Genomic DNA, 17866 nt, shown 5'->3' on the forward strand with positions numbered 1-17866 from the left:
TTGTAAATTCCAAAAATCTCTCTGGCAAAGTGACAGAGTGGGTGGAGAGCAGTGACGAAACTTCCCGAGATGAGGGAAGTGAGAGTGAATGAGGACACGAGTCAAAGCCTGAAGGGGCCGGCAGACTGCACCAGAGCAGATGCAGCTGGGACCCAGAGTTCGGAGACCACACAGTCCCAGTCCAGCTTCCCCACCTCACGGAGAAGTGAGGACTGAGTGTCACCTTGTGCCACTGGGGTTTGTGATGGTGAGAAGTTCTGAAGTGATTTAAAAATGGGCTCGTGGGAAGACTTTCAAAGGAGGTGGAAGCAGGGAAAAGCAGAGACACAGAAAGTACTGGTCCAGCCCAAGCCCAGCTCACACACAGTCTGTCCTGCTCGTTGCCGTTCACACGAAGCCCATCCTGACACACTCAAGCTGAGGGATAAAGAGCAGACCGTGGCATTTGGGTAATGAATTGTACTCTCTGGAGTTAGTTGTTCATTTTTTTCTTAGACCTACGTTCAGTACACTTCTAAAAACTGGTCTTGTACGTATAAATTGAGGTTTCTGTCTTACAGGTTTATACTCAGGACTGCTTAACAGCCTTTCAACCGTGAGATAGTGGGGATTCAGCATAACTGTGTGCTAATACTTTCAGTATTCTGGAAATATCGCTGGCTACTCAGAGTAAGTTCACTGCTCATGAAGACAGACGCCAAGGATAAAATGGGGTTGCCTCAGCAGTACCAGCCAGACCCAGGGCCTTCTGGTGATAAAGCTGCTGCTTCTGAAGAACCCCGAGCCTGCAGGTCCTGGGCATATGGGGCTGAAAAGGACCAGTGGGGTGCCGGGAGGTGGCCCTTGGAACCTGGATGTGATGACCCTAAGAACATTTAGGACCCCATCCTGGGGTGAGGCTGTGGCTCCCAGGTCACGAGGTTATTGGGATGAATGTGCATGGTTGTTACCACTTAAATGTGGGAATGTCCAGAACCTGACTTTTCATGCTGATTAAAAAGTTAGAAAGGTGAGCTGCTGGGAAATTTAAACCCAAAGCACTTCTTCAGCGTGAGTCTGGCAGCTTTCCTAGAAGTGGAAGAGAACGCTGCTAGAGCATGACTGTGGTGGCTGCCCCGGGAGCTTTATTCTGTTTATTCATCAGAAAGCACAGGCACCCAAGTGTGTGTACGTCCCAGTGTCAGCCCCCGCCTGAGAGGTAAACTCTGTCACCGGGCTGTGCTGTGAGCAGGTTTTGGTCACACTCTCGCTCTCAGTTTCCTCATCTGTAAAATAAGACATTCCGCTCGTTGCGCAGCCTCGTGTTGCCTCAGGGAGTGTCCCAGAATGCCACCGGGTCGGCACCTTTGTTGTACACAGAGGCTCGTGATGGGGGTGAGACCTGTGCCCTCTGGAGGGAGGACGTGGTGTCCAGCCTGGACCGCTGCTGGGAGCAAGTCCTCGCTGCTGCCGTGACTCCCGTGGGTTGACTGGCAGCTGTCAAATTGGCACATGAAGTAGAGTGGCGATTTTCCCTTGCCTTGGCTAAATTGAGCAGGCTCTTCACAGGTACGAGGTTCTGGTGGCTCTGCTGGCAAAGGTTCTGGCTCAGCAGAGCTCTTTGAGTGTCCCTCTCAGGAGGTGGTTTCTGTAGATGCAGCTTTGCTCCCTCTGCTGAGGCCTTTGTGTTGGCAGCCAGGCCTCCTGAGCCGCCCTGGCATCCCCTGGCATTCGTGGCCATGGCAGTCTACGCTCGGCTGTACGCAGTCTCTTTTGTAAAACATAGCAAATAACAATAGCGAGTAATAGAGTTGCCCAAATACGTGTTTCCATGTACAGATGGGGCCCTGCTCTCAAAGAAGACATGATGCTCGTTCTCGTGTGGCGTTCACAGCCAGCTCGACAAAAATATTGGGGCAGGAGGGCTAGGTGTTTCAATCTTGATTTCTTTTTTCAGAATTTAAATTTCTACTGTTCGAAGTTCCGAATCCTATACTGTAGGACTTGGGATGCTGACTTGTGAAATGGAAACAATTACTAACTGTTATTTTGTTCTGCTGTTAATATGTACTGATTTCGTGTTTTGGGACAATTTCTGAAATGCAAAGTAAAAGTACTTGTGTGTCTCTGCTTCTAAAATTGCTCACCTAGTCAATTGTAGCATGAAGCCTTTTGCAGTATATCAATAAAATTTCCATGTTTTCACAGAAATGTTACTTTTTACATTTTTCAGATAGTATTTTCCCTGAGTGCCAAATGCAAAATAGAATTTTATTCAGTGCCCTTTCGGGTTTGACCAAAATGCCAGTGCAGGCTGCCGTGGAGCCCGCGCTGCTCCCCCTGATGACGACGCCCCTCGTGGCCACACGGCCACACGGGCTGCGTGCGGGTAGTTCTGGACGGTCAGCCCTGCGGGGGGCCTCGACGTTCTGCCTGGGCAGCACTGCCAGGTACATCCCGGGTTAAATGGGGGGTGGCAGTACTTTCGGGAGGGGCAAGGAGGTAGTCAAACATTTGTACTTCAGTATTTAAAACATCTGTTTCGATCAGAGCAGAAGTTTCACCCATTTTACAGTGACAGATGTATACCTTGTTGATAACCGAGTTTAAAGAATGCCCTTTATTGAAGGAGGTGTGGTGAGCCCCTCGTGGAGCAGTGGCCGGTGCGGTGGTGACTCTCACCCAGCCCCTCCCTCGCCGTCGGCCTGCTGCTGGGCCATGTCTGGGCCGGCTGACTAGCAGACACCCGTCAGTGCTCCTAGTCGAACCCCCACCCAGAGAATTAAGGGCATCTGAAAATAACAGCATTATAAACATCTGAGTGCAGTGTTTTCTTAAGAAAAGCATCCGGAGGAAATAACCACAAATATTGCTTACAAAAATAAACTCATCAGAGCTTGGACGCTTTCCGGGAGGCCGAGCGTGTTACTCTGGAGCTTCCTCTGCTGGGACAACTTCCATCAGCATCTGAAGGTGCATGGTGACGGGCTCTGGGGTGAAAACCAACGAAACCGTGTGGTTAGAAGGCTGCAGTTGGCAGTGAGCTTCCCCGCTCATCGCGGGAGCGGTGACTGCTGTGCGCTTGGTGGCGCGTCCGCTAGAGCCCGCGCTCGGGGCCACCGGCGCTCACGGGCAGGCAGAACCGAACCGGCAGCCACCGTGGTTCTTTGGAGATAAGTTATTTCCCATTAAGGCATTAGGAACCTGCTAAATATTTTATTGCCACCAAACAGTTTTCTCTGCAGGAAAAATCTGAATGACTCAATTCCAGGAATATATTTAACTACCACTGACCGAGCTGACTCTCTAGTCTGAAGTCCCCGAGACTGCCTCTTGTTTAAAATATATATTGTTCATTCTTTTCACCTCCTCAATTCCAGCTTCTTAGTGGTTTTTGTAGGGAGGAGCTTGGCTAACTACTCTAAAGCTGAGAAATAAGACACGTTCTGTACCGTTAGGTTGTAAGGCCTCCTGCCTGGATTCTCTCAGTCTGATCAAATCCAGGTTCGTTTCAGAGGCATGGGAAACTGGCTGTTTTTCTTAGAGTCCTACGTTCCTTCCTTGCTATAGTGGTGTCTGCAGCCCCTCTCTCAGCTTAGGGTTTGGATCAGAGTGAAGAGTTTAGGGGTTGGAGAAAGGAGACAAGTCCTTGTGGAAATAATAAAGCCATATTTTGTTTTTGCTTTCACTTTGTTAATCAACATGAAACACATTCTGTCTTGCTTAAAACCCCATGGTCAGGTAAGTGGTGGGACGAGATTTCACAGATGAGGAAATGGAGGCTGAGGGGGGGGTCTGAACTCGCCAGGCTAGAGAGAGGCGTTCCCGGGCCCCGCTGGCCCGTCTCAGTCACGGTCAACTTCACTGCCTTCCAGTTGGGTTTTGTGCTTTCATGCCTTGTGAGATTCCCTAACTTGTATGTATGTAAATGAAAAGCACACAGGAGGGCCTGAAGGGATGGCCGTCCTGCCCTGCGCAGACGAGCTGGAGGAGAAGGGACGAGGCGGCTTTTTTTTTTTTTTCGGTGCCCGACATGGTTTTGCAATTTATTCCATTGCCACGTGCAGTTCCAGCTCGTTCATTCATTTTTCACTGCTGTGTGAAGACTCTGCTGTGTGACTATATAACAATGCATTTATCTGGTGGATGGACATGCTGGGTGTTTCTGGGTTTTGCTGTTAGAAACAGTGCTCGATGAACACACATGTACGAGTTTCTCTAGGGCAGTGAGTTCAAACTCTCGATCACAACCCACAGTAAGAAATACAGATCACGCTGGGTGCTAGAGCTCATGCACATGTAAATGTCAAACAAAAGTGTCGCAAAATAATACGGATCCCTCCCATCTGCGACACACTGCTATTTTCTATTCTATGCCGTTAAAACAAAAATACTGTTGAGACCCAATAAATCGATGTCAGAACTTGTATCTCCCCCAGAGTCAGAAAAACACCTCCCTGGGGAATGAGCCTAGGAGAGGATGCAGGGGGTATGTACTTGGGGGGAGGGGATGACAAGGGACTGAGGCTGGAGACTCGGGCGACAGCATACTCGGCAAAGGGCTCAGACTTGATCCCAAGGGTGCTGGGGAGCTGCGCAGGGGACAGACTGGGTACGTACCACTTTGAGAGCCATTTGGCCACCATTCACACTGAGAGTCTTGCCGTCCAAAGTTTCCCCCCAGGCCTGTGGACACTCTGTGTCCTCGGCTGGGAACACTCTTCCCTCCTCTTTGGACGGCTGTCCCTTCTCACACTTCTGGTTTCGGCTCTAATGGCACTTCCTTTAAGAAGCCTTGCTTGATCCCCCTCTGCCACCTGGGCTGGGTGGGCCACTTTCCCTGGCTCCCCACAACCCCCTGTGCCTCCCTGATCACTGCCTGCTCTGGCCTGGGCCTCCCCATCATGGGCCTAACGCCTCTAGGTCATCACTGTCTGGTCACGGGTCCCCCTGTTGGACAGGGAACTCAGAAGGCGAGGATCAGAGATGTCTTGTCATCGCTGTCAAGAGGCAGACAGTGGGTGCTTGGTGCGCTCTGGTGGCTGGAGGCATCATAGAGGAAGTTGGCCCAGTTGGGGTCCGTCTGCATGAATCAGAACTCAAACAGCTCCCGCAGACACAGCCTCAGGAGCTGGAAGCAAATCTGGTTCTGGATGTCCTGGCTCAGGCCCTGGCACTGGTCCAGGGGCACCCCTCCGGCCAGCTCCATGCCCAGCACCCGCGTCGTGCACAGCTCCTTAATCACAGCCGGCACCCGGAAGAAGGGGTCATCCGCCAACAGCTGCCTGAAGTTCTGGGCACAAGCCGCTTCCTGCTGCAAGGTCTGCAGGGCCACGCCCATCTTGAGCACCGCCAGCAGGTTCTGCACGTTGCTCTGAATGCTCTGGGCAACGCCTGGGTACTGGATCTTCATGGCAACCTCTGTCCCGTCCCTCAGCAGGCCCTGGTGCACCTGCCCAATTGAGACAGCAGCAAAGGGCACCTCCTCCAAAAAGGCCACCTTGGCCTGCCAGTCTGTGCCGAGCTCCTCCTCGAGAACTCTCAGCATCTGCCAGCGGGGCATGAAGTCGGCGCTCTGGCGGACCCGCTCGGAGATGCGCTGCAGCTGGGGGCTGATGAAGCTGTTGTCCTGGATGCTGAGCATTTGGCCAACCTTGAGGGCGGCCCCTCGAACTGTACACAAGGTCTGCACAACCCGCTCGGCGTTGGCCTCCGACAGCAACGGGCTGGAGCCTGGCCGGGAGCTGCCTTCTGATTGTCGATGTCCTCCTGGCAGGGACTTCTTAGCCACCTCAGCCAGCGCTCCCAGTCCCAAGCCCACAGCCAGTCCCCCAAAGTTGGCCAAGCGGCTGATGCGGGAGGCGGGCACCTTGCGTTCTCCAGAGCGGTCACTCAGCTGGGGCCGGGGTGTCTTCCTGATCTGGGCCTCCCGTGCCCGGCGGATGTCTTCCTCACCCACACCTCTGCCGGGCCCATCCTGATGAAGCTTTTGGGCCCAAGAACCCCCACATGGCCCCCACCAGTGGGGCCCAGGCCTCGGGGCCCCACAAGGCAGACCACCAGTCCGACCCAGCTGTCCACAGGTCCCCCGCAGGAGGCCCCCTACCTCCAGCCACATTGCCTCTTCGCTTTTCTGGGAGCCCCCCCGCCCCGTTGCTAGGCACCCACAATTCCTCCCGTGTGCCCCTGACCCGGTTACTGGGCACCTCCCCCCGTTGCTAAGCACCCACTCAAGAGGCGGCTTTTTAATCACAGTTACTCAATAAATAGTGAGGGCTGTTGTATGGATCCAGGATTAAATTGTGCACAGGCCCAATTCCCGCCTTCCAGGGACTCAGCCGGGGAGAGGGAGATGAGCAGACAGGCTGCCGGCCGGCCTGGTGAGGGTGCCCAGGGCCTGGAAGGCCTGTGTCAGCGGAGTTTCCCGCAGTTACTGTGAAGTGCGGGGTAATGCCTTGTGAATGCTGTGCAGACACAGGCGCTTCGGGGACCCTTGATGTACTTTGGCACCACTGCTTGCTTTTTCAAAGCAAAATTGGCTAACGTAGCTAAACTTTTAAGCAACAATTGTCCCAAAATAGATGAGGAACCAGGATTGCTGAGTGGAAACCAAGAGTTGTGGCCTTGGCACCAGAAGGCTCAGGCTTCATCCCAGCTCAGTCAGCTTTCGGTGTGTCTCTGGGATGCCACGGAGCCGCTCATATGACGTCTGTGCATCAGGCAAAAGAAAGTGGCGCTCTGAAGATCAGATGCACAGGGATGTGAATACGCTCATCACCACTGAGCTGTATGTCTAAACATGGTTAAGATGGCAAATTTTATGTGTATTTTACAATAAGAAAAGAAAACGGTGCTTTCCCTTCCTACCGGTTACAGAAATTGATGGGAACAAAGGAGGAGGCCACATTTGGCCCCCAGAGGTGTCACACAGAGGGGAAGGGGGCATCTGTCCTCCTGAAGAGAAGGTGAAACTTGTTAGCTGCGTGAGACCCTGTGAGAAGAATGTCTTAGCAGAGTCAGGACGGATGAGGTGGCAGGATGCCATGTGTGGCCACGCTTGACTAACAGCACGACGGTCCCCCTGTGGATACTTACTCGAGATTTTCTGAGCCCATCCAAACTTAAAGTAGACAAAAAGGAAGTAAAATATGAGGCCGCTCAGCATGAATAACACACAGTAGAGATACTCCCACGCGGGTTGGCTGATGATCGGGGCCAAGACCAGAAACACAGAGACGAGAGTCACAAAGACAGGGATGATGATGGGCACCTGGGGGAAAACAGCGTGGGGTCGTGATTCGGCCATGTGCATTTCTTTTAGAGCATTTTCATTCAAAACCCAACACTGATAAGAAAGACGTAATGAACTCCGTGTGTCCCTCCTCCAATCTCAATGGTGTTTAAGTAATTTTACCAATCTTATTTCATCTACTCTTTTTCTTTTCCCTAGAATATAAGGAAAACGCCAGACATCGTGTCATTTTACCTGTAAGATATGCAGCGTACATCTCTAAGTGGTGAGGACTTGATGTCTTTAACATGTTTATCCCCTCCCCTCTTTTTCGTCTTGTTGATTCGTTGTAGGAATTGGATGATTTGTCCTACACCCTCGCGCGGCATGACAACACCTTGGGCAATGTGCAACAATGGTCCCAGAAGATGAGTGCCATACAGCCTAGGTGTGTGGTAGGCTGTACCATCTAGGTTTGTGTTGGTACACTCTGTGATGTTCACACAACGATGAAATCACCTAACAACGCGTGTCTCAGAATGTGTCCCGTCGTTAAGTGGCGCGTGACTGTCTGAACTCTTCGTTCTAGTTTTGCCTGGTAACTTGCTCCTCTCTCCCTCACATGTCCTGTAAGTGGGTAGTTAGGTCTGAGGGCAACAATGCTTCCAAGTTGGAACAGTGCGCTTCCTTTTGTAACACACCAAGAGGCCCTTCATGAACGTCGGACTGTCAGTGGGTTCCGGGGCAGGGGAGGCAGGCAGTCCCACCAGATCTGGAGTCTGCGTTTCTCCAGGGAGCTGTTGCCTTTCATTCGGAAATGGCATTCAGAACCCACAATCTGGGTGATAGAGGACTCGTTGTTCTTTTACAAGGACAGCGATAAAATAATTTTTTTCAAGAAGGAAAAAAAATTATGAATTCATGCTGATATTTCTGATTCGACTATAAGATAGCACTTTTTCCCTTCCTTTACTTTAGGCTTATGTCTTTTTTCCTTATGCTTCTGAAAATCTAGCTTTCTAATGGCTTTAACATAATTACTTATTTGCTTTACCTACAACGTGCCTATGACAAATGTGAAAGTCACTCCCGCAATGCCACTGCTGCAGTAGCAATGTGAACTTGAACATTTAACTGCAGAATATAATCCACAGGGAGAGTCATTCAAAACACTGCACTTCAATCAGCAATTAGTTCCAGCAATGATTTTTTCCGTGTGGTCATGTCATCTACTTGTTATGGAATAAAGTTTCTTTATCTCCATTTGTTTCCAGTTTTTAAGGATTCATTTTTTCCCTTTTATATTTTATTTTTTTACTATTATAATGTTAAACTTTTTTCTTGCTTTTTTTTCTTTCATTTTTTTTTTTAAGCTTCTTTTTTATTTCTGCTATCAGTCCTTCTCTCTCTCTCTTTTTTGCTGGGAAAGATTTGCTCTGAGCTAACACCTGTTGCCAGTCTTCCTGGTTTTTCCCCCTCCCCAAAGCTCCAGTACATAGCTGTATATTCTAGTTGTAAGCCATTATAATTCTTCTATGTGTGCTGCCACCACAGCGTGGCTACTGACAGACAAGTGGTGTGGTTCTGTGCCTGGGAACTGACCTGGGCCGCTGAAGTGGAGCACACCAAACTTTTAACCACAAGGCCATCAGGGCTGGCTCCATTATTTCTTTTTGACAAAAACAAACACATATATGCATAAGCATAAATATTTATGTTCACTTCCACTACCTCATATAAAAGATAGCAAACACCTAGAAGATAGTTTTACACCTTGCTTTTTTCCTTTAATATATTCTAGAGATAATGCCATAGTAGTATATAAAATTCTCATTCATCCTTTTTGCATACCACTCTACATGTGGATATACCAAAATTTATTCAACCAGTCTCCCATTAATTGACATTCGGGTTGTATTGAATCTTTTGCTATTACAAGTAATGCTGCAATAAATAACCTTGTCTGTATTTCGTATTTTTGCCAATTTCACTTTGGGATAGATTACCTCAAAATGGGATGGTTGGGTCAAAAGGTAAATGTACATATAAGTTTGCTAGATAGTGCCAACTTGCCCTCCATAGTGGTGATGCCACCTGTATTCCCTGAGCAGTGTCAGAGAGGGCTGTTTCTATGGCCTCACCATGGAGTGTGGCCAAACTTTGGGATCTCTGCTCATCTGATAGGCAAGACATGGTATTGCATTAGACTTCTGCTATGCATGCTCTTGTCAGGAGCAAAATTGAGCTCGTGGGCTCATTTCCTTCATTTTTAAGTGTCATTGCATTTTTTCTTTGAACTTTTTATATCTTTGTCCATGTCAGGTGTTGGTAATTCTTATCTCAATTTTTGGGAACGCTTTAAGGATATCAGCCCTTTTTTGTGATGTTATTGCAAATATTCTCCTCATGTTATGTATGTGTTTTTAACTTCCTTCTCTTTTTTTTCAATGCATAAATTTTTATTTTGTTTGGGTTGTGTTTGTCCATTTTTCTCATTATTACTCCTGGATTTTGAGTCATAGGAAAGGTTTTCCCATTCTTGGACTACAAAGCAGTTTATGTTTTCTAAAAATCAGATAATTCACTGAACCTTAAGTTCTTTCTTCTGCATACATTAATTCCTTCTCTGTGCTTAGTTTCTTTGTTCTTTTTCTTGCTTTTGAGTTGCCTATTTAATCAGTCGTCATGTTTATTCATATAAGTATTTAAGGCAGTGTGACTTCCTCCAAGCCTCAATCATAGATCATGTCTTGTTTTCATTATTATGTTTAGGAATTTATGTATTTTCATTTCCTATTTCCTCTTGGACCAAAAAGTTTAATTTTTTAAAGTAATTTCTTGTTTCATTAGAGACAGAGAATGTAGTTTGCATTATTTCTAGTTTTTTTAATCAAGGTTTTCCTTGTGGCATTAAGGACTGTCAGTTTTCAGACATGTCCCATAGGCACTTGTTTGCTATTCTGGGGTTCAGAGTTTGGTATAAATTTCTAAGATCTACCTTGTTAGTTTTCAGATCTCCTGTCACTTTAGTGACATTGCTGGATCTGTCTTGGGCTGAGGGAGGTGTTTTAAATCCTCCTGTTGGCGTGTGTGTGAAATCCTTGGATTTCCTGTAATTTCTGCTTCGTAAAGATGATGTGTGTGGTTTGGTGAAAGATTTCCATAACTGTTAGCTCTTGGTTGTCAAGTTTAGCTGTTAACATTACTAAATGGTCTTTGTGCCTTGGGCCTGAGTGCTTCTCTGATAAAATCACAACCTATGTTTTGTGTATTTTCATTTGCCTGCTATTTCTTTGACTATCTGTTTATTTTTAATTTTTCACAGCTTTGTCAACCTGCCTAAGAAATCTTTTAATGGCTGATTTAGGCCCATTTAAACTGAATAAGCCAGTTTCTTCATACAGCTGGTAAGTCTCCGTTCTCTCAGGCTGTGTTATGGTTCTGTATACAAGCATCTTCTACTTACTGTCAGTCTCCGCCCTTCAGAGTGACGTCCTATGGGAAAACTCTCACCAGGGACCTATTTCCATTATTTTAAATGGCAAAAATTATCAGGTATCATATGAAGTCCCAAATTCCCAATTGTCCTCAGGTATAACTAAAACACAGTAGATGCATATATATACCCAACGTGTATTCCACCAGGAAGTAAACCGCTCTTACAGTGATGTCCTGGGGACCAGTCAGCGAGTCTGGTTGTTAACACGTGCCTCCCTTTGTTGCAATAATGTCTTGCAGCATCTGAGACACACATGCCTCATGCTTTTCAAGATGCCGGCCCGTGATTCTTACTTGGGTTGGGTTTGGAATGCAATTTGAAACTTCTCACTCATGTAGTATAGGATCTTTACCATATGGTCTCTTTTATGTGTGTGTCTCTATTATTTTTTGATATATCTTTTAGTGTCTATAAATTCTGTGTATTTATTCCAAGAGTTACTATTATAAATAATAGATATAATACTTTAGTCTCTTTTTTTAAATATATTGTCTATAATCAGTAATGAAATTAGCTAGGAATTCTTCTTTTCTTTTCCCCCAGCGTCTACTTTTAAATGGTATCCTAAGGCAGTTTCTCTGGCATGCTTTCACATGCTTTCTCCTCCATCTTTGTTGTATTATATTGTCAGCGCTTAACATTTACATACTCTTCCGTTTTCTTTATCTCCCATCCTTTAGTCTTAGTTATTGACAGTTAAATCTCTTCACCATCTGCCAGTGACTTTGTGGTTTCTGAAGCTCCTTCTCTAGGCGTCTCCTCAGGAAGTTCTCATGTAACGAGACGTGCCTTCACTCTGTTCCTGTTGCTAACTTTATTCTTAAGGTCAGTTTGGATATAACAGCCGTGCCTTACATTTTCTTTCTTTGATTCCCTTCAATGTGTTCCTCCACTGTCTTCATATGGTGTGAAGTGTTACTGATGGGAACTCAGATGCGTATATTATTTTCTTTCCTTTATAAGTGAACTGGGGTCAGAGAGAGGACAGGAAGGGGAGAGTGGATACCCAAAGCAATTTTTTTAAAAGCTCCATAACTTTATCAGAATATATTTCTTTGTAGCTCAGATTCCCCAGTTCCAGTGTATGCCTTTTAGTATGTTGGCTCAAGTCCCCCCTCCTTTCATGGTCTCCCCTCTCACTTCCCTCCTTCCTCAGGAAATGTTTCTTGAATTATAGTTCTTAGGAATCCTGTTACGGGGCTGGCCCCATGGCCAAGTGGTTAAGTTCGCACGCTCCACTTTGGCAGCCCAGGGCTTCACCAGTTCAGATCCTGGGCGCGGACCTACCACCGCTCATCAAGCCATGCTGAGGCGGCGTCCCACATAGCAGAGCTAGAAGGACCTACAACTAGAATATACAACTATGCACTGGGGAGCTTTAGGGAGAAGAAGAAAAAGAAGAAAAGATTGGCAACAGGTGTTAGTTCAGGGCCAATCTTTAAAAAAAAAAGAATCCTGTTACTTTCATTTTCTTCTTCAGGGACTCCAATTGCACACATGTTAGATTTTTTTTTTCCCTGTCTCCTTAGTTATTTTCTCTCAACTCTCTTTATTTCTGTTTGAGGGATTTTGTGCCAATTCAAAATATGAGCTTTTATCAAAAATCATGATTTTGCCTGCTGATGACCTGATTGAGGTGGAACTGCCTGATTCTGAGCAGGCTGCTTCATGCCTCAGCTGACCCCAGAGACTGGGTGATGGCCAAGATACAGTGCCAGAAAGACCATGAGGCAGACCACTGGAACAGCATCCTACAGCCACAGACATTGTCCTTATTCTTGTCCTAGTGACTTAAGCCCTCAGCTTGCCTGCCTTTTTCTTAAATCTACACTTGTTTTTATCATAAGAATTAAACAGCACAGTTGTTTTATCAACAAAAAGCAAAAAAAGCCCCTAACATAAGCAGAACAAAATCAATTATTCTTCCTCAGTGGTATATAGATCCACACCAGCCAAGCAGGGAGGCGCAGGGAGCCCCAAGCAGACTGAAAGTGTGGACTATTAGGAGTTGGATGCACAGGAACGGGTCTGGGGCCAGAATTCAGAAGTCCCCGTCAGTCTATGGAAAGTGTGTGCGTGGGAGATGCTGGAAGTGGCAGAACTGGGCATCTTGCTTTGGTTAGAGAGATGGGTCACAGGTATTCTTGATAACTTAATTAATAGTTAGATGGCTAATTGGATTGTAAACTCTAATATGAGATGAATTGAAGAGGACACCCCACTCTAAAACATGATACTCAAGAATAGGGTCAGGTTGGAAACAGAAAGCATGCCCTTAGAATTTAAAATAGTTACCTCTGTCTAATTCATTTCAAGAAATCAAAGCCACTTGTGGTGTTTGGGGCACTAAACCTACCTTGATAGGCCTTTCCAGTTCTTTCCTCGTGAACCTCATCACAATCAGTGCCAGAATCGTCAGGCCATAAAACAGCCATGCGGCAAAGCTGAAGTAATTGACTAATGAGTTTATGTCACCAGGAATGATGTAAATAGTCGCTATGATCCCCTGGTAGAAAGAAGAATGAATGCTTAGGTCATTAGTACATAAAAACATTACCCTTATCGCTTCACAGAAGTCTGAGGAAGCAGTTTTCCCTGTGGATAAACACTTTAGCAAGAAAGAAACCTCATATGTAGCCCATTATATTTGGGTTTGAACCCTGCCTTGGCTATGGTAGGTATTCTCTTTGAGGCCTGATGGACAGACTTGGAAAAATTTGTGACTCTTTGAAGCTGGGATTTTAAGCAGGAGAAGAACAAAATATGTGTGTATATTGCGCTAACTTCGTAAGTATGACTTTTCCTTCCAGAGAGTTTTCATCATGGGAAAGGGCCCTGGACTGTGAAACTCAGGCTGTCCAGGTCTGGTCTTGACCTGTATTAGCTGCATGGCCTTGGACTTGTAATTTTAAGGGCCTTGCAATTCTGGGTCTGCTTCCTCATCTTCAAAGGGAGTAGGTTGACAGAGAGCAGTGGTTCTCCTCTGGGGTGGGAGGAGGAGTCTGGCTCAGAATCTAGAGCGTGGATGGTCACAGGTGCCCAAGACAGTTGCACACAATCAAGGACTCTCCCCCCACTGAGAAACTCCAATTAGAAGATGTCAAAGGGCCTTCACTGCACAAGGATCCCATGACTTCTAAATTATTGGACCATAACGAGAAGCTCTTGTCAGTAGCCACCTGGTAATAAGCCTTGTTGACCTGCCCCATAAGCTGGTGGGTTTTTATATAGTTGTTCCCAGGGACTGAGAACACACAGATGTACGTGTCAGAAGTGTAGAGGGTACAAGCTTGGAAGACTCAGTGTCTTCACAGATCCATTCAGAACAAGGAGCAGAGGTTGGGTAAACTGTTTGAATTGTCTTGGGCCACTTTATATACCTGTGTCATGTCGAGGACTAAGGGAACCGGGGTCATGCCTAGCAATACAAGTTTACTTCTCCATCCAAACTGAGGGCCCCTCAGCCTGGGAGGGGGTGTTTTTATGGCGGAATTCCTACTTACATAAAAGATGATAGCAGGGGCTGGAGTCAGGCGCCGGACGCTAATGTAAGAGAGCACTTTCATCATGTGGCCTTCCCGGCCAGCAACGTAAACGAGCCTGGAAAAGCAGTGAAACAGAAGTCAGTCAACGAGCGAGCAGGCTGCAGCGCCATCACGGAGCCAGTGTGTCCTCAGCTTCACGAGGAGGGCCGCAGACAAAGAGACCAAGTTGGGACCCTGGCGTCTCCAGTAGGAGTCCAGCCTCTGGAGGGGAGTGAGTTTTGGAGAAGTGAGGAGGTGAAACGCATCCGAGAGGAATGCATCCTGGTGCCGAGGAGTCACCTAAGTCGGGGAGACGGTGGGGATGGTTTGGGGAGGCCCTTTCTAGGAGCAGGTAGCTATCTGAGTCCTAAAAGTTATGCAGGAAACAAATGTGAAACCTAGTCCAGGGCCAGTGGACCCGGTGCTTGGAGCACCTGAGAGAAGCAGACACAGAGTGCCGGCACTTGTAAATCCAAGCTGTACACAACTTCCATATTTTTGAAAAATCAGACAAATTAAGGGCGAGTCAGCAGGTGCAAGCTTAGTTCCCCCAAGAACTCCTGAAGATTCAGTCGTCTGAAAGACTTCAACATGTTAGAAAAAGGGAAGAGGAGTGAAACAATTTCTAAAAAAGTAAAAATGTAGTTAAAAATATAATCGACAGCAATCAAAGACCCTGACTAGCTAAGCAATCCTGAGAAAAAAGAACAAAGCTGGAGGCATCCCAATCCCTGACTTCAAAATATACTGCAAAACTACAGTAATCGAAACAGCATGGAACTGGTACAAAAACAGACACATAAATCAATGGAGCAGAATTGAAAGCCCAGAAATAAAACCACACATCTACAGACAGCTAATCTTTGACAAAGGAGCTGAGAACAGTGGAGAATGGAGAACAATACAATGGAGAAAGGAAAGTCTCTTCAATAAATGGTGTTGGGAGAATTGGACAGCCACATGCAAAAGAATCAAAGTAGACCATTATCTTTCACCAAACACAAAAATTAACTCAAAATGGTTCAAAGACTTGAAGGTAAGACCTGAAACCATAAAACTTGTAGAAGAAAATATAGGCAGTACACTCCTTGACATCAGTCTTAGAAAGATCTTTTTGAATACCAAGTCTAGTCGGGCAAGGGAAACAAAAGAAAAAACAAACAAGTGGGACTTCATCACTCTAAAGAGCTTCTGCAAGGCAAAGGAAACCAGGAACAAAATAAAAAGACAACCCAAGGGGCTGGCCTGGTGGTGCAGCCGTTAAGTGCGCACATTCTGCTTCAGCAGCCCAGGGTTCACCAGTTTGGATCCCGGGTGCAGATATGGCACTGTGTGGCAAGCCATGGTGTGGTAGGCGTCCCACATATAAAGTAGAGGAAAATGGGCACGGACGTTAGCTCAGGGCCAGTGTTCCTCAGCAAAAAGAGGAGGATTGGCAGGTGTTAGCTCAGGGCTAATCTTCCTCGGGAAAAAAAAAAGACAACCCACCATCTGGGAGAAAGTATTGGCAAATTGTATATATGACAAGGGGTTAATCTCCGAAATATATAAAGAACTCACACAACTCAGCAACAAAAAAACAACCCAATCAAAAAGTGGGCAGAGGATATGAACAGATATTTTTCCAAAGAACATATACAGATGACCAACAGACACATGAAAAGTTGTTCAACAACACTAATCATCAGGGAAATGCAAATCAAAACTACACAAAGATACACCTTACACCCATTAGAATGGCTATAATCACCAAGACAAAAACTAACAAATGTTGGAGAGGATGTGGAGTAAAGGGAACCCTCATCCACTACTGGTGGGAATGGAGCCACTATGGAAGGCAGTATGGAGATTCCTCAGAAAATTAAAAATAGAAATGCCGTATGATCCAACCATCCCACTACTGGGTATTTATCCAAAGAACTTGAAATCAGCAATTCAGAGAGACTCATGCACCCCTATGTTCATCACAGCATTATTCACAATAGCCAAGACATGGAAGCAATCCAAGTGCCCATCGACCAATGATTGGTAAAGAAGATGTGGTATATTTATACAATGGAATACTACTCGGCCAGAAAAAAGACAAAATCATCCCATTCGCAACAGTATGGATGGACCTTGAGGGTGTTATGTTAAGCAAAATAAGGCAGACAGAGAAAGACAAACACCATAGGATTTCACTCATGTGGAAGATAAACAAACACACAGACAAAGAGAACAGATTAGTGGTTACCAGAGGGGAAGGGGTTGGGGGGTGGACACAGGGGTGAAGAGACACATTTATATGGTGACTGATAAATAACAACGTACAACTGAAATTTTACAACATTATAAACTATTATGACTTCAATAAAATTTTTTAAAAATTAACATAGATAACTTAGATACAAGTGAAAAAAATAGAAGCTAGCTCTGAGAAGGAAGCATAGAGAAATGGAAAATGTAGACAGTAAAGTAAGAAAGAGGAAGAAGCTCAAACACATTGAATGGGGGTAATGCAAATTCGGAGAAGAGCGGAGAGCTTTTATAGAATTGAAAACACGCAGCCTGCCATTGAGCCCAGTTCTAGACAAGTAAAAACATACCCTGATCTGAACATTATAGTGTAAGGCAAAAAGGAAGATTTGAAAATCTACTGAATTTAAAAGATTAACTACAAAATGAGAACAAACAGAATAGCAGACATGTCAGAAATAATATTTTCAAAGTGATGAGGAAAATTCATTTTCAGATTAGAATTCTGTGTAGCTAAACTATCATTCAAGACTACTGGCAAAATAAATACATTTTTAGATAAACAATGACTATGAGACATTTACAATTCTCCAGTCCTCCTTGGAAACTATTAAAAAGTCTAGCCCAGCAACAACGACAAAACTGAACTCAGGAGTTGATTGAAGAAGCAATGTTAAGGAAACAGCAATCAAACACGTTGCTGTGTATATATGTATTGTATTTTTTGTTTGTTTTGGTGAGGAAGATTGGCCCCAAGCTAACGTCCATTGCCAGTCTTCCTCTTTTTGCTTGAGGAAGATTGTCGCTGAGCTAACATCTATGCCAGTCTTCCTCTAGTTTGTATGTGGGATGCCACCACAGCATGGCTCGATGAGCGGTGTGTAGGTCCACACCCAGGATGTGAACCTGCAAACCCTGGGCTGCCGAAATGGAGCACACAAACTTAACCACTATGCCACCAGGCCAGCCCGTATATTGGATTTTTTATTTTTGTCATGATGAACTTTTCCTTGCAGGGGTGGGTTTATAAACAAAGTGTAGCTGATACACTGGACGATGTGAAAGGGAGAGTCCTTGTAGGCAAGGGAAGAGAATTGAGATACTGACAGACTCTGTTAGGTATTTGTGTTAAATTTTAAGGGTAATTGCTAAAATAATAGAAACATAACTTCCAGATGAGCAGAAGAAAGAAAGGAATCAAGGAAATATGATGGATAATAAAGCAGGATAAGATTTTTTTAAACCAAGAAAACACAAAGGAATGTGTTAGGACTTAATCCAGCTACAGCAGTAAACACATTGATAGATTCAGCTTGCCTGGCTAGAGACTCTTGGGTTGGGTTTGTTGAAAGAGACACAAACCAAAACCAGATGATGCTGAGAGGCTGAAGATGAAAG

At 45.7% G+C, this 17866-nt stretch overlaps 2 protein-coding genes and 1 pseudogene across 10 annotated transcripts in view; 1 reads left to right on the forward strand and 2 right to left on the reverse strand.

Annotated features, from left to right (window-relative positions):
- TDRD12 (tudor domain containing 12) overlaps window positions 1-2190 on the forward strand; it is an 86254-nt gene extending 84064 nt beyond the window's left edge. For 2 of the 4 annotated variants that reach the window (XM_070557336.1, XM_070557338.1), the window contains one exon: window positions 1-2190. In XM_070557336.1, coding sequence (XP_070413437.1) covers window positions 1-92 — 92 coding nt within the window. In that variant the 3' untranslated portion in view covers window positions 93-2190. The other 2 variants (XM_070557337.1, XM_070557339.1) reach the window with 1 other exon arrangement.
- Window positions 2183-17866, reverse strand: part of SLC7A9 (solute carrier family 7 member 9) — a 27238-nt gene continuing 11554 nt past the window's right edge. For 2 of the 6 annotated variants that reach the window (XM_008514060.2, XM_070557344.1), the window contains exons 10-14: window positions 14213-14309; window positions 13066-13215; window positions 7075-7249; window positions 2857-2969; window positions 2575-2771 (exon numbers count right to left, since the gene is read on the reverse strand). In XM_008514060.2, the coding sequence (XP_008512282.1) occupies window positions 2905-2969; window positions 7075-7249; window positions 13066-13215; window positions 14213-14309 (487 nt within the window). In that variant the 3' untranslated portion in view covers window positions 2575-2771; window positions 2857-2904. Of the gene's footprint in view, window positions 2970-6678; window positions 7250-13065; window positions 13216-14212; window positions 14310-17866 lie in introns of those variants that run through there. The other 4 variants (XM_070557343.1, XM_008514059.2, XM_070557341.1 and 1 more) reach the window with 2 other exon arrangements.
- LOC103547068 (atypical kinase COQ8B, mitochondrial pseudogene) lies at window positions 4855-6115 on the reverse strand (annotated as a pseudogene).

This window comes from Equus przewalskii, chromosome 9, assembly GCF_037783145.1.
Source record: "Equus przewalskii isolate Varuska chromosome 9, EquPr2, whole genome shotgun sequence".
In the NCBI taxonomy this organism is placed as follows: domain Eukaryota; kingdom Metazoa; phylum Chordata; class Mammalia; order Perissodactyla; family Equidae; genus Equus; species Equus przewalskii.